Here is a 14,697-nt window from a genome sequence, read left to right on the forward strand (position 1 = left end):
GTGGGTGTATGTGCGTATTTATACTGTGCCGTATTATAGTTTCATCTGTAAATAATGCTTAAAGTTATATTAATTGTATGTAATTCCATATGCAAAAAACACTTTAAAGATGCTTACTGCCGCCCTTGGCCAAAGTAAAGTTGTTATAAAGTACCCTAGATGCTTACCTCTGAGCAAGGTTACTTCCCTGTGAACCTTCTGTTTATTCCATTATATTGATTTTGCGTAAAAATTAAATTGTTCTTGATTGAAATTAAGGTAAAATTAAACTATAAAGTCAGTCCTGCTTAGAGTTGGCAAAAAATGTTTATCATCATCAAAATTTGGCTAAATGGTGTCTTGCCAAACAACAGCCAGTAGTACTTTAATCTTAACCCACGGACTACTTTTCAAACCATACCTTCTCACCAATCTGTGCACCTTTTCTTAGGTATTTTTATTATTATATTTCTAATCCAGTTTACTTTCTCTCGTACTTTTAAATCTTGAACTTGCCTCCTTTTTATTTTTGTTTTATCCCTTTTGGAACTTTTCTTTCTCCCACCACATTGCAACCTGAGAAGCAAGAGTGGAATCGCAGCATATGGAGCCTTACCAGCCATGTCTCACTCACTGTTCTTGCCCTTTGTTCTCAGCTGTGTCTACAAAGGACTGATTAGTAATTTTATTAATTGGGAATCTACATAAACTTAAAATTTGGACATCTCCATACAAGGAGAAATTACCAGCTTCTGAGTTTGGCCACTTCTACCATTAGTTCATTTTTTCATCTCTGGCAAAGAACAAATTTTGGTAATTAAACATTTGTACAACTGTCTGACAAAGAAATTTCTGGTATATAGGACTCTGGAAACTTTTAATTTATTGGCAACTTTTAAAATGTTTGACCTATCAATTGTAAATTAACCCCTCCAAGATTATGGAGTGGTTTTGCTCTATTTTCTCTCATGGTCCCCATGACCACTTGCTCTCCAGGAGAGCATTAGGCAGCCTCAGTTGGGTCCTGTCCCCAGAAGGGCAAGAATCCATCAGTGAAACTTTTACTGAAAACCTGGTGCCTTTTTCTCTGTTAATGTTAACTGACCTTGATCAAGTAGAAGAGAAATACTAAATATTCCTTACTCCCCACTACAAATACGAGATAAGAAATTACATCTTTCCCATCAGAGCTTGGAAGTAAAAGTTCCTGCATATCTAACACTTTAAAAGTCTAATTCTCCAAGAATTTTTCTTATACTTGAATACCAGTACCCATATTACATTGTCAGAGTAATGTGTCCATGGCGTTATTTGTGTAAAAACTACCTTTGCTAGTTAAGTAGTTGAGAGCATTTTAGGCATTGATGATTTTGTAAGTAATGCAATATTTTCCTGATTGAGAGATGGTTTTAAAAATGTCGTGCTAATTGCTATTTCCATTTTTAATCATTTTTCCTCAGAAACCCACAATCTGCCAAAGCAACCTCCACTTGCCCTAGCAATGGGACAGGCCACACAATGTCTAGGACTGATGGCTCGATCAGGAATCGGATCCTGTGCATTTGCCACAGTAGAAGACTACCTACATTAGCTATGCATTTAAGGAGCTCACACTTATATTGTGGCATATAGTCAACATGGAAGTAGACCAGCTCTGCTGATTTGAAATTTAGATTTTTTTAATTATGTACTGGGGACAGGTTTTTGTCGCTTTACATTGCTTCCTAGTTTACAGCATGATGCAAATGATTTTCTAACTTAGTGTTAGGAGAAATTATTTTCCATCTTTAACCTCTTAGTTGTCTAAGAGTTAAATATTACTGAATTTCAGACGTTCAAATTGATCATCACAAATCCTTTAAAACAATTACCTAAAAGAAACCAAAAAACCCTGCCTTCTTTGTTGGGGGGAGAGGGGGGAAGGAAATGGAACAAGTTGTGTTTGTGTTAGCATGTGGGTGGTGTAAACTTCAAATTGGGAGATGTTCTGACCCCCACTCCCATATAAGCATTCAATCAGTGTAACTTGCAAAATGCATAAACATCCGACAGTTTGAATTTATAGTGTTGATGGAAGAAATCATTTTTAATGTGTACTGTAAAACTTGAAATACTCAGGAGCTGAGTGAATATGTTTGTTGCTACTTACAATCCCGACCTGTTAGTCCCAGTAGTTTTGTTTTAACATGGTCTTTTTCAACTTTGTTTCCTGTTTAACTACAGACCGACTTCTGTTGTAGACTCACAAGTTTAACTGTTGTATTATAACAGTATTACATGTCAACAGTGTGGTTATGACCTTTATTTATATAAAAACCAAATATTTAGTCAATTTACCGTGTCTTAATTTAATCTTTGTACACCTTCCATTTTTAAGTGCTTAAATGAGTACTATATTGCAATAAAAATGTAGTGATATAATTAACCAGCCATTAAAAATTTACTTCTACAGATACTAGAGTGTCAGTTGAGTTTATATAATAGGGACTTTGCATACTTCTTATGATTAATATAAAATGAGAGCAATTGAAATGAATGGTTTCTACTATAAATTTGAGTTCTACAACCTAAGACTGCCTTTAGTTTACTGGCCTCCCTGGATTAAGGTCAAACCTGATACTGTAGGTGATACAGAAAGGAAACGGAAAACCTCCTGATTTTCATAATCATAATGTGGCATATGACTTGCCAGTAAAGCAAACCCCTAGACTGGTTTCAACAGGCCGTTCGACAGTATAACCAAATCCTTTGGTTTGGCCAAGGCCTCTGTTGACTGTATTACACCACAACTTGAACCTTCTTTAAAAAGAACAAGTATTGATCTACACTTAGATACTGCACTCTTCCACAGTTAACTTCTTTCTTATTCCATATTCTATGAAACAAAGTCTCATCAATAGCACCAAAATATCCAGAAGACTTCAGGCATCTGGGAGCTGCAGCTGAAAGGACTTCTCCAGGATGTCCACTGCTCCTTTTCCTCCCTGCCACTCCCACCACACCCGCCACAGCCCCACAGTGCAGGGATGGGGCCAGGTACAGGAGATGCCCTTACTGGTGTGGGTTTTGCTTGTATTCAACTAAATGCATAAACAAACACAAAAATAAAGGAAAACAATTCTTTTAAACTGCTTTTCCTTCCAGGACCCTCAAATATTACAAGGCGCAACTGTAACAGAAGTATGAAATGTGACTGGGTACTTCCCAAATAGATTTATTAACGAGCCTTTAAGATGATGTATAAATGATTTGTTAATTTTTTCAGAAAAATTCACTAAATAATCCTAAGTTCTATACATACAAAGTACTCGTTCTTCATTTAGCTCTGATTTACTTCTTAGAAGTTTTCATCCTTCTGACCATCCACCGTCTTTTAAACCTCTTGGCATTTTGTTTTCTCTGGGTTCCTAGAAGAGAAAGTTTTGTGCAGTAAGAATATTAGAGAGAGAAAATTCCCAAGAAGCAGTTCAAAAACTTTCAAGATTCTATATGAGTGTAAATACTAAAACTAGGTATATTAGAGTGTGTATCAGACATGCATACATACTACACTGACCTATTTTTCAGAAGCAACTTCATTAATATAGAAGCCATTTTAAGGAAAAAAATGTGATATTTTATAATCATTTGGGCATTTACCATCTCCTTACAAAATAACATTTGGTATATAAAATTATCAGAGCCAAGAGCTGGATCTTACCCCAAGCGTTATTCAAAAACTGGGCTGCAGCCTTTTTCACTGGTAACCTCTTGTTGTCAAGAGACAGGAACTTATTTACTAGAAAAGAGAACTACTTATCATTTCTTTGTTTTATTTGCAGTAGAAAAGGGAGGAAAAACAGTCCATAAGGAAATTACCAGTCGTTCTGTTGGTTCCTGGACCATATAAACAATTCTGTATGAAGGCTTTGGCTGCTTCCTGCCTTGAATCTCTCAGATCTTGGTCTTTGAGCCTTACAGCCAAGTAGCTTTTATTGTGGCTGGTGATCAATACAAAAGGTAAAAATGAATGAGATTGATAACGTGCTTACTTTCAAAATAAAGTATTTTTGTTAGCTGTCTCAAAGTGAAAAAAAACAAAATCAAAACTTTGTATATGCACACATAAGATGAATAAAACTAAATTACAGGCTTTTTTCAAGAAATAGACTGATATTTACATTTTAGTAAAGCAAATGTATTTTTATATAAACATCAAAATTAATTTTTCCAGAGGACCCGATCTGAAACTGCTTTAACTCTCTCCAAAGGTCATCTTTATGTCCTACATGAACAAAAGAAGACTCTTCTTACCCAACAGACTGTACTTTTTGCACTTTTTCTTTAGTTTTCTTGGAGTCACTTCCTTTTTCACATTCTTCATTTTTCTTTTGCAAAATAACTAAAAGATTGAGTTATATTTCTAATTATCATTTATGTAAAAATAAATCAGGTACATTTACTGGATTTCACTTTAAATATCTGCTACACACTAATTTGGATGTGATTTTTATTTATAATAAATAGAGGGAACAGGCCCAAGCTACACTTGGCCGGGCCTATTCCCATGCTCTCTAAGGGCCAGTAAGATCTGACCGCAAAGATCTGCAAATGCGCTTGACTCTTAGATGAGAAGTATTTAAATTAGACTAGTTCATACCTTCTTTCAACTTTCCGGGTGATTTCTTTATGCTAAGGAAGGACAGCAAAAAAAAAACGTGCTTAGAATGGCAGAGATAAAAGATTACTCAACTACACAGTTTCATCTGATTTTACAAATAAGACACCTCTCTTTCATTACCACCATCCTCAGTTTTTACTTGGGATCTTTAACCAGTGTTGGAAAGCAAAAGTTACTGCCCAGTGCACTTCGAACTCCCAGTCCAAAAACTGGTATATACCAGGACAGGAGTAACTCTCAGAATTTAAAATCATGGGCTGGCCCCGTGACCGAATGGTTAAGTTCGCGTGCTCTGCTGCAGGCGGCCCAGTGTTTCGTTGGTTTGAATCCTGGGCGCAGACATGGCACTGCTCATCAAGCCACGCTGAGGCAGCATCCCACATGCCACAACTAGAAGGACCCACAACGAAAGAATATACAACTATGTACTGGGGGGCTTTGGGGAGAAAAAGGAAAAAAATAAAATCTTAAAAAAAAAAAAAAATTTAAAATCAATCTATCAGTAAGCTTCCAAGGACGCAGACTGTGTGGTTAGTGGAGTTAAAGTGAAAGACTTAAGAATGAGTTATCTAATAACAGTATTTGAAATATGAAGTGAAAGGTGGTAGGCCTGCCGCATTTGGAGAAATCACAAACAGTTTATTCAACACTTTAGGGGTCTGATGGAGAAACATAAACTGACAATACAATGTGAGAGGCCCATACAGCAGCACTCACACTAAAAGCTGTACAAGGAGGAAGCGGGGGGGGGGGGGGGAGGGGGGGGGGGTGGAGAGAAGGAAAAGGTGACACTGGAGCTTGGTCTTGAAAATGAAAGGGAATGTGCTACCACACAGATCTTATATATGTTTGATGTGTTCAGAATCTGAATAACTCTTTAGAATAAGTTTTACTGAAAATTTGAGAGCCACTGGCCTAGGTAAAAAATATAGAGCTAAACCTCCGAACTTAAAGCAATAAGGGGAGACAAGGGGGATAGAAAACCACACCAAATGTTTAGAAGTCTAAATTTGGTAAGGTTTCATTGATTCCATGGCACAGATGAGGAAGTGGACAACTATAACATTTGGCTTTAAACAATCAGTGGATGGCAAAGCTGCTAAATAAAATGGGGAACGAGGAGGAAGGACAGGTTGTGGCAGTCAGGCAAGTATGGGACAAGCTGAGTTTTGGAAGCCTGTGGATAAGTGTCTGCCACACCACGAAGTGATAATTTTCAAAACACTTTTTTTAACCACCATCTACCTTGCCCCTAGTACAGTGACAGTCACTCAGAAATTTACTGAATGAACACACTGGGATCAGGAACTCAGCAGCTGGAGTTACTTATGAGAAGTGGGGGGGGGGGGGCAAAGACTGAAAGGAAGTGGAGCATTTCCCTTCAACTTTCCCATCAAATTCAAATGTCTACCACGTAGCTTTTAAATTTAGGCTTTACAATTTCTTCAATTATGTGGCTTGAACTAAATGTATGAGTATAAAATTCAAAGATGACATATAAGCAAGTAGTAAAGGTGCGTTACATACGTAGTCTGTGGAGCTGTAGTTAACTTCTCTAGGACAGTATCTGGAAGGAGTTTTCTTTTCTGAGATAAAGACATTTTAAGAAACAATAAAAAGCGAGGTACGTGATAATATGCCCTGGGTTGCTTCTGAAGTTACCGATTTTCAGGAGAGCCCCAAATCTAAGCAAATAAAGGAATCAGGCTGCGCACTGCCCCCACTACCCCTAAGCTGCGGGAGGATGGCGCCCACGAAACTCAGAAGCTATTCCACCTCGTTGGAAGAGCCGGTCAAGGCCGGAGAGGGTGCCCACCGCATTCCAACCCTCGGTTCGGTTACACAGTGAAAGCACTTACGTTACGTCCGTCTGGAGTCGGTTCTGTGCGGCCAATCTTACGAATATGGGCTAGCAAGGCCCTTAGTTTATAAAGCACCTCATTTAATCCTCACGGTAACCCAGGTTCAGACAAAACTACCACCGCGAGGCTCGCTGACCAAGGGGTCACGGCCAGCTGAGCGTCAGAGGCGGGGTTAACCCTACGATTTCACATTCACGCCTCCTCCCACTCTCGTTCTCAATCGATGGACAGCAAAGAGAAGGAGCATCTTTGCTTTCACCGTTGTCAGAAGAAATATTGGCGACTTTTCCCCCGCCCCGCATGCTTCCAGCTTCGGCCTCAAACACGGGATTTCTACCCCGAGCCGGGCTGTTTTGAAAAGGAGACGCTTCCTACCCTCTAACCTTCTGTTCGATGAACAGCTCCTCGCGTCGCTTCCTCTTCTCCTTCAGCAGCGCTTTATCCCTGGGACGAAGGGGGACAAGTCAGCACAGGGAGGGACAGACAGGACAGGCAAGGGCAGTGCTCACGGCCGGCCGCGGGCTCCGAACCTGCGCACCGTCTCCCGAACTCGCCGCTCTTCTTCTCTCGCTTCTGCCTGGGCGCTGGCGAAAGTCAGCTCCTCCGGGGCCTCGTCCTCGTCAAACTCACTGTCCCCCTCCTCGTCGTCCTGCAGCGGCTCGGCGGCCGCGCCGCTGCTGGGCTGCCCGAGCAACAGTCCGTGCTCCGCCTCCTCCTCCGAGGCCGGCTGGCCCTCGTCCACCATCGCCGACGCCGACGCCGGGGTGCGGGACACGCGCGGCCGCAGCTGCACCATGACCCAAGCGGCGCCACACCGTTTGACCTCTGACCCGGAAGCAGCGCCCAAGCGGAGAGTGACGTGAAGAGCAAGCGTCGCGGGTTCCAGCGCCCCCTGCAGGTGCGGAGGCCCCAGCGAACTCCGCGGATGCGGGAGGCGGCCCCACGACGAGCAGAGGCGCAGGCGCAGAGCCGGGGAGGGCGAGGCCGAGGGCGAGCGGAGGCGGGGGGGGGTTCCCTCCCCGCCCACAGCTGCGAGAGCTCCAGCTGCGAGACCGGGGAACGTGCGGCCGTTTCTAGGCAGCGAGGGTCCATCGTGCTGCCGCGTCGGCTGGGAGGCTGACAGCGGGGCTGGCTGGGTCTCCGCGCTCCTCGAGGCGGGCTGGCGTGGGTCACGCCGTGCGGTGACCGCCGACCCCGGCCCCCAGTGCCGCCTTTTTTAGCCCCGGGATCCGCTTGGTCGGTCCAATTAATCAGTATTTGTAGCTTCGGCTCCCCGCAGTCCCCGAAGTAGTGCTGTTTCAGAGGGAAGAAATGCGCCATCGCGGCAGGACCCCGACGCCTCTCAGTCCTGTTGTCACCGACAAGAAACGGGGTCTACAGAGAGGCTTAAATCCATCCTCGGCGCCTAACGTGTGCTTGGCGACCTCGGCTGCCTCTCTCAGGCTTCCCTGACCTCTGGAACCCCGGCCACTGCCTGTCCACGCCTCTGTTCTTGTTCATCACTGACACCACTTCCTAACAGTGTATTGTCTGACTCCCCCCATAAGCTCTGAGAGGAGGGACGCCTCTGGTTCCCTGCGGTAACCCCAGGACCTTGAACAGGAGCCGGCCCATCGCAGATCCTGAATTTGGTGGAAGGACTTCACCATTACTTAGTGACTGCAGCCCTAGTACCTTTGTATTTATTTTTCCCCGCAAGTATATTTCATTTCTTGGCATCCATGGCCCTCCGTGATCTCTGTCTGTATCTTCTCCCCCCCGTTATACAGTACTAAATGATTCACCATTCTCTGAGCAAACCAAGTGATTTCCTACTCGCCATGCACTGGGGCATGCTGTTCCTCTAGAGACACACACTGCCCCACATGGACCTCCTTTTTATAGCTTAAAGACTCCCACTCAGGCTGACACCCTCCTAAAGCCCTTCAAGCACCTTCTCATCTACCCCATCCCTACTCTGCTTATCTCTAATTGCATTCTCCCCAGAATCTTGCAGAAATTTCTGTCACTGTAGTTTCCACACTGTATAACAGTTTACACGGCAGTTGTCCCGACCATTCTATGAACTCCTTGAGGGTAGGGTCCATGTCTCACTAATCATTTTATTTCTAACCTCTGTGGGAGATGTTCAGTAAATACTAAGTTGAATTGAATAATTCTACCTCACGTAAATTTTGTATTTTCAATCTTCTGATTTAGAAGCAGTTCCTAATTTAAAACAACCAAACCAAAACATGAACAAAAATGACAGAACGGAAACCAAAAGTGCCGCTGGTACCACAAGCCTAGGATGAGAAGAGTTTCAAAGAACAGTTCTGAAATATCTGGGCCTCGGTCAGACCGAAATTACCAATTAAAAATATAATCAGAGTCTTTGAGACGCTAGGAAAATGTATAAAGTTAACTTTGAGAAGCCCGAGGACAAACCTATTAAAAGTGAATGGTGGTATTTTATCTGCAAAAACTGCATTATTAATATCCCAAGACCCCTCAGGGTGCACGCGTAAGCGCCCACGTAGAATATGAATGGAGCCCTGAGGGTGCGCGGCTGGTCCTTCAGACTCCCGGGAGGTTCTGCACCTCGGCAAGGGCTGAGGTGCTGTGGCTGGGTGCACAATCACCCAGGGAGCCCCCTGACCCCGGGGACTGTGTGACCTTCCTACGCTGTTTACTAAGGGCCACGGTCAGGCCTCTGCCCTTGCCGGCCATCAGGCATTCCAAGGGCCCTGCGTGCTGCGTCATGTGACGGGACTTGAGGAGCGAGCTGTGTTCTTACTACTTTACGCCCAGGTAAGACGAGTGTAATTTTTTCAAGTCCCACGGGAAACTCCCCCTTCAGAAGTCAGCGTCTGGGAAAGCTGGGCAGCCCGCGCAGGGACTGTCTGCTTCTGTGTTTATGAGACTGAGAAGCAGTCACGCGTCCCTCTCCCTTCCCTCGTGGCCAGAGCTGAACTTGAGGCGGCCGTGTCTATCCTTGGCGTCCAGAGATCTGCATCAGGCTTTTCCTCATCCTGATTTCTACCTTGCTGCTCCTTTTCTCTTCCCTTCTTGCGTGAGTTCTGGTTGTAAGCTGTCCTGCATACTGTAAGGTAAGGCAGCCAAACAAGGTAAACGCTGAAAATAAAAAGCCCCCCCCCCCACAAAAGCATCTCTTGGGGTAACATCTTCATACAATAAATTACCTACTGTAGAGAGTGATTTTATTTTCCACCAAAACTTGTGCAAAAATCAGAAATACTAGGGTTTTATCCCTCTCCTTCTATCTCTACCCAAAGAGCAAAAGTACAATCAGAAGAATTACATTTTTTAGACAATCTAATTACAAATTTTTTTCCTTCCCAATAACCAACCAATCACATCAGAGGTATCTTATGTTTAAGTTCAAACCAAATGGCAGGCAGTAACTTTACAGTGCTCTGACTTCTAAATACGTTTGCTATTGATACTTCAAAGCCCCCATCATTATCTTATCAACAGGGTGGGTTCCAGACAGGGAGTCAGAGGATATTTTTACATCTCCCAATATTCAGCTCACCATCCTCAGGACTGTTTCTCCTCTCTTTATTGCCTAGTACACAGACGCACTATAATTTCTTCCTTCTCCAGGACAATTAAGAAACAGTTTCGGTTTCATGAGGAGCTAGGGCTTCAGGAAGAGTCGTACCACAGGGCCCCTGGAAATGAAACCTGAAACAGAAGGACACATGCGGCAGAGTTATGACCAAGATGAATGGAGCACTTCAGCAAGGCACACAGTCCTGAGTTACACCTGGAGTAAAATCCAAATTCTCACAAATATGGTATTAGGAATTTTCGTGCCCACTTCCTTCATCTAGTTTCTGACAACTCAAGACGTAGACGCCTCACTATGGGTTGGCCCCTGTGACTAAGGGAATTTAGGAAAGCACCTGCCTAGAATTTATGTGCTCTAAATAAGAATTTTATTTTAAGGGGTAGGAGGAGACATGATTCTAAAGTATATTTTGTGATTGTATTGCCAAACTCATACCTGCCACTGTAAGTTTTAAAAAATCTATATACTACACTAAAATAGCACTCACATTTACTAAGGACAGAAGAAAGACCACCTCATGCACCACGCAGACCATGAGGATTTCAGCTGAGTCAACAGCCTCCCCGACCATCTACTGGACTTCATGACTAGTTCTGACTTCCAGTCAGAAGATAGAAAAACAGACAAGGAGGAGGAAGAAAAAAGAAGAAAAATCAATAATCTTTGCCTCTTTCAAAGGAAGACACTTAGGACAGGGGAAAAAACCCAACTCTGAATGAGAAATAAAAGCAGGATGTTCCAGTGTATTATTAATAAGAAAACCAATTGAGCACAATTTAAAATGGAAAAAGCATTTGCTCGATGTAATTCATCATTCACATTATTTATTCTTGAGGCAACACAAGTCGTAACTGCCCTAAGCCCTCCATGCGGTTCTCTCGCCAGGGTGCCACTAATGGATTCCCCTTGGTGCCCATGGTGCCCAAATGGCCTCCGACTCCTGCCGCCACAGCAGGCTGAACGCTGGCTGACAGAAAGCTCCTCGTGAGCACAGCGGCTCCAGTCCTTTGAGGACTTTCCCCAAATTACAGCCAGGCAGGGAGAGCTTTAAGGGACTTGCCATATCCTCAACTTCCATATGTTCTCTGTCCTGAGGAAGTCCATTCAAGCCGCCTTCCACAGTCACCCTGCTCCCACTTTACAAAAGCAAGCTGTACCCCTCACTCAGCCCAGATCTTACAACGGTGCCGTATCCCAGACGGCGAAATCAAATAAAGGGATGTGTGAAATGTCAGAGTAGAGCCAGCCCCCATGGCCTAGTGGTTAAAGTTCCACACGCTCCACTTTGGTGGCCAAGGTTCAGCTCCCAGACACTGAACCACACCCCCTATCTGTCAGTAGCCATGCTGTGGTGGCAGCTCACAAAGAAGAACCTGAAGAACTTACACCTACACACAACTGCGTACTGGGGTTTTGGGGAGGAAAAAGGAAGAAAAAAAAAAAGGGAAGATTGGCAACAGATGTTAGCTCAGGGAGACTCTTCGCCTGCAGGGAAAAAAAAAAAGATGCATTTCCAATAAAATTTTAATTTTATGGAATTATTAAAATTTATCATTTATTTGTTGTTTTCAACAACTATGTACTACAGATTACTGCAGTGATAATTCAGTCTAGAAGAATTTTTAATAGAACTTTTTTTAATTTTAAGGAAATTGAAAATAAATAATTCATATGATACTTTGTTGCAGAAGTGTAAAAGGGTCATCAACAAAAGATTTTCTAGCATAAAAATATATTACATTAGTACCAGTTTCTGTCGTGAAAATAGAATGAAAATATCAATTCAAAGAGAAGAAGAAAAAACGTGAAGGTTCCAATTGTTAAAAAGAGCTTGTATATTTATTTTGTACATGGGTGATGGTGGGAATCAAGTGGTTGTGACACTCAGATTTGACTGGATACATTTCAAACCATGATAATGGCAGTGTTATTTTAAAATGTCAGTATTTTATTTCCAATACACTTGGAATAATATCTTTTTCAATGATTTTGATAAAAAAATTTTTATTTTTTTATTTTTTTTAAAACACTCTTTTATAGCTTTTTTTTTAAGATTTTCTTTTTTTATTTTTTTTCTCTTTCTCCCCAAAGCCCCCCAGTACATAGTTGTACATTCTTCATTGTGGGTCCTTCTAGTTGTGGCATGTGGGATGCTGCCTCAGCGTGGCTTGATGAGCAGTGCCATGTCCGCGCCCAGGATTCGAACCAACAAAACACTGGGCCGCCTGCAGCAGAGCGCGTGAACTTAACCACTCGGCCACGGGGCCAGCCCCTAAAAAAATTTTTAGATAAGTTCAAAAAGGTAAAAGGGGTCCATGAACAAAAATGTTTGAAGACCCCCGTTCCAGCGCCCCTGTGCGCGTGGCCCCACCTCTCCAGCTGTAGGATAACCAAGACTGCTGTGCTTGTTCTAGAATATGTTCACGCCACCTTTATTGGTTAATGTAATTATCCAACTTAATTAAAAGTTATGTAATGAACTCAAAAATAGATCTGTGCAAAGAGGATTATTTCTAGGAAAATTAGCTGAATGCTTTGGAAAGACATAGCAAGTCCCCAAAAATAATTCAGTGAAATTCCATGTGGGTGGAAAAGACTGGAGAGGGAGCTTGCGTCACAAGTTCTGTTTTGTACGTCCTTTCTCCACTTAAAAAAAGAAAAAAAAAAAAAACCAGAAAAACAGCACACTGGAAGTTGTAACCCAGTGTTTTCCAGGATTTCCTGATTATAAGAATTACCTGGGTCACTTGTCAGACAAATAAGCAGTCCTCTTGCCCTGGGATTCTGGTTCAGGAAGTCTAGACTGGGGCCTGGAGATCTGAGTTCTTGCTTGACTGTTTTGTTTTATAAAATAAGGGCTGGGGTGATTTTTATCTTAGGGAAACTCGGGGAACACCAGCAGGCTTATGAGTATGATTTATGCAAGAAAGGTGAGCTCCAACCAGCAGATTCTCACTCAAAGAAAAGGCCTTTAGCTCTAGCAAAAAAAACAAAAAAAAGCAAATGAATGCACATTTATGCCTTAAATGAAAATAAAATATTTAAGGCATATATGTATCCTTTTTTATTATTCTTGCTTTAAATGACTTTTTTTAACTTTATTTTTTAAAGTAATTAATTTATTTTTGCTGGGAAAGATTCACCCTGAGCTAACATCTGTTGCCAATATTCCTCTCTTTTTTTCTCTTTTCCTCCTCAAAGCCCCAGGACATATTTGTATATTCTAGCTGTAAGTCCTTCGAGTTCTTCTATGTGAGCTGCTGCCACAGCATGGCTACTGACAGAGGAGTGGTGTGGTTCTGAGCCCAAAACCAAACCCTGGCCACCAAAGCAGAGCGCACCGAACTTTAACCACTAGGCCATCAGAGCTGGCTCTAAATGACTTTTTTGATTAACAGACCAGTGGGGGCCGGAATGCATGGCCTAAAGGACCCCTACTACCCACCCTGGATCATCCAGCCAGGGAGGGCGCTGGTCTTCCCTGCCAAATGCGGTCAAAGGCAAATGGAAAGAAGCAGCCTTTTACACTCTCGATGAGTAAATACATCATCAAAGCCATCTATAAAACCATTTTCTAGCTGAGAATTTCTGACTTCTAAACTCTACGGGTACTCAGCTTTTGCTGGGGGCACTTCTCCCCGCCCCCCCATGTCACTTCCTTACCTTACTGACCCCCTTTGCTGGGACTCTCCTCCTCCCCCTCTCCCTCCCTCCACTCCAGCCACACTGACCCCCTTGCTGCCCCTTAGACCTCCCAGGTGAGCTGCCCCTTGGGGCCCTTGCTCCAGGTGGTCCCAGTGTCTGGAAAGCTCTTAGCCAGATAATCTCTTGAGCTAACTCCTTCACCTCCTTCAGATCTGCTCAGATCTCCTCTCAGTGAGGCTTGCCCTAACTGCCCAGCCAAGCCCTGCAAGCTGCCTACTCCCCCAGCTCTGCCTTTGCTTCTTCCCAGAGCCTCATCACCATCCTGCAAACAAGCTGTGGAGTTTGCACATTTGTTATGCGATTCTTTACTGTTTGCCTCCACTGCTAGAATGTCATCTTCACATGGTAGGTTTTCCGCTTTGTTTACTGATATATCCCATCCTAAGCACCTAGAACAGTGTCTGGTACATAGTAGGTACTTAATAAATATCTGTGGACTTCAACTAAATTCCAAGTTTAGAGAAATTCAAAGATGAACAACATGGTGGTTGCAGGGTGTGGTGGGCCCAGGGTGCCTGGAGGGCCCTACACACCAGCCGCGCAGCTAGCACAAACCCTATTCCGGCCTCAGGAAATGCACAGACCCTACATGCCAGGGACCCCTGGGGTTGAGTAACAGTCAAAACCTTGCAGCCTAAATCTGAAAATACCTAGTGTCTACTCTAACAGCAATGGTCTATCAGAAATCATCCAAGACAACCATCAGGGATGGGAAAAATGACAAAAACATAACAGGAACTAATTAACACCTTGAAAATATTAGTACATTTCAGTGGGAGGCAAATTCTATGACTCTGTCTCTAAATTAGAATTGGAGCAAAGAATCCAAACAATTTGTGCAAGATCTAAGGAGTCTTGTGAGATCTAAGTTTAAAATGTTGGCAGCTTTCCTGCTTTCCATTTAGGTAATAGAGAAA

The 14,697-nt window shown here is 43.1% G+C and overlaps 3 protein-coding genes across 3 annotated transcripts in view; 1 reads left to right on the forward strand and 2 right to left on the reverse strand.

Moving 5' to 3' along the window:
* The window catches only part of RANBP9 (RAN binding protein 9), a 92,788-nt gene extending 90,354 nt beyond the window's left edge, over positions 1–2,434 (forward strand). Inside the window, exon 14 of the mRNA XM_014849548.3 lies at positions 1,440–2,434. Within this exon, the coding sequence (XP_014705034.3) occupies positions 1,440–1,570 (131 nt within the window). The 3' untranslated portion in view covers positions 1,571–2,434. The remainder of the gene's footprint in view (positions 1–1,439) is intronic.
* A 743-nt stretch (positions 2,435–3,177) lies between these two features.
* NOL7 (nucleolar protein 7) lies at positions 3,178–7,309 on the reverse strand. The gene is made up of 8 exons (XM_014849540.2): positions 7,032–7,309; positions 6,885–6,945; positions 6,167–6,225; positions 4,619–4,650; positions 4,273–4,360; positions 3,838–3,959; positions 3,680–3,757; positions 3,178–3,386 (listed from the first exon to the last, which is right to left on the reverse strand). The coding sequence occupies exons 1-8, from the start codon at positions 7,295–7,297 to the stop codon at positions 3,310–3,312; spliced, it is 783 nt and encodes a 260-aa protein (XP_014705026.1). The 5' UTR covers positions 7,298–7,309; the 3' UTR covers positions 3,178–3,309.
* A 2,361-nt stretch (positions 7,310–9,670) lies between these two features.
* SIRT5 (sirtuin 5) overlaps positions 9,671–14,697 on the reverse strand; it is a 35,034-nt gene continuing 30,007 nt past the window's right edge. The window contains exon 9 of the mRNA XM_014849539.3: positions 9,671–10,188. Coding sequence (XP_014705025.1) covers positions 10,113–10,188 — 76 coding nt within the window. The 3' untranslated portion in view covers positions 9,671–10,112. The remainder of the gene's footprint in view (positions 10,189–14,697) is intronic.

The sequence above is a fragment of the Equus asinus genome, chromosome 8 (genome assembly GCF_041296235.1).
Source record: "Equus asinus isolate D_3611 breed Donkey chromosome 8, EquAss-T2T_v2, whole genome shotgun sequence".
Taxonomy (NCBI): Eukaryota; Metazoa; Chordata; class Mammalia; order Perissodactyla; family Equidae; genus Equus; species Equus asinus.

Excerpts from the sequence above, each read along its gene's own strand:
- NOL7 (XM_014849540.2), bottom strand. The coding sequence starts at position 7,297 with ATGGTGCAGCTGCGGCCGCGCGTGTCCCGCACCCCGGCGTCGGCGTCG. Across the intron at positions 4,361-4,618 it reads ACCCGGAAAGTTGAAAGAAG|TTATTTTGCAAAAGAAAAAT; the intron begins GTATGAACTAGT and ends TCAATCTTTTAG. Across the intron at positions 3,387-3,679 it reads GTTTTTGAATAACGCTTGGG|GAACCCAGAGAAAACAAAAT; the intron begins GTAAGATCCAGC and ends TTTCTCTTCTAG.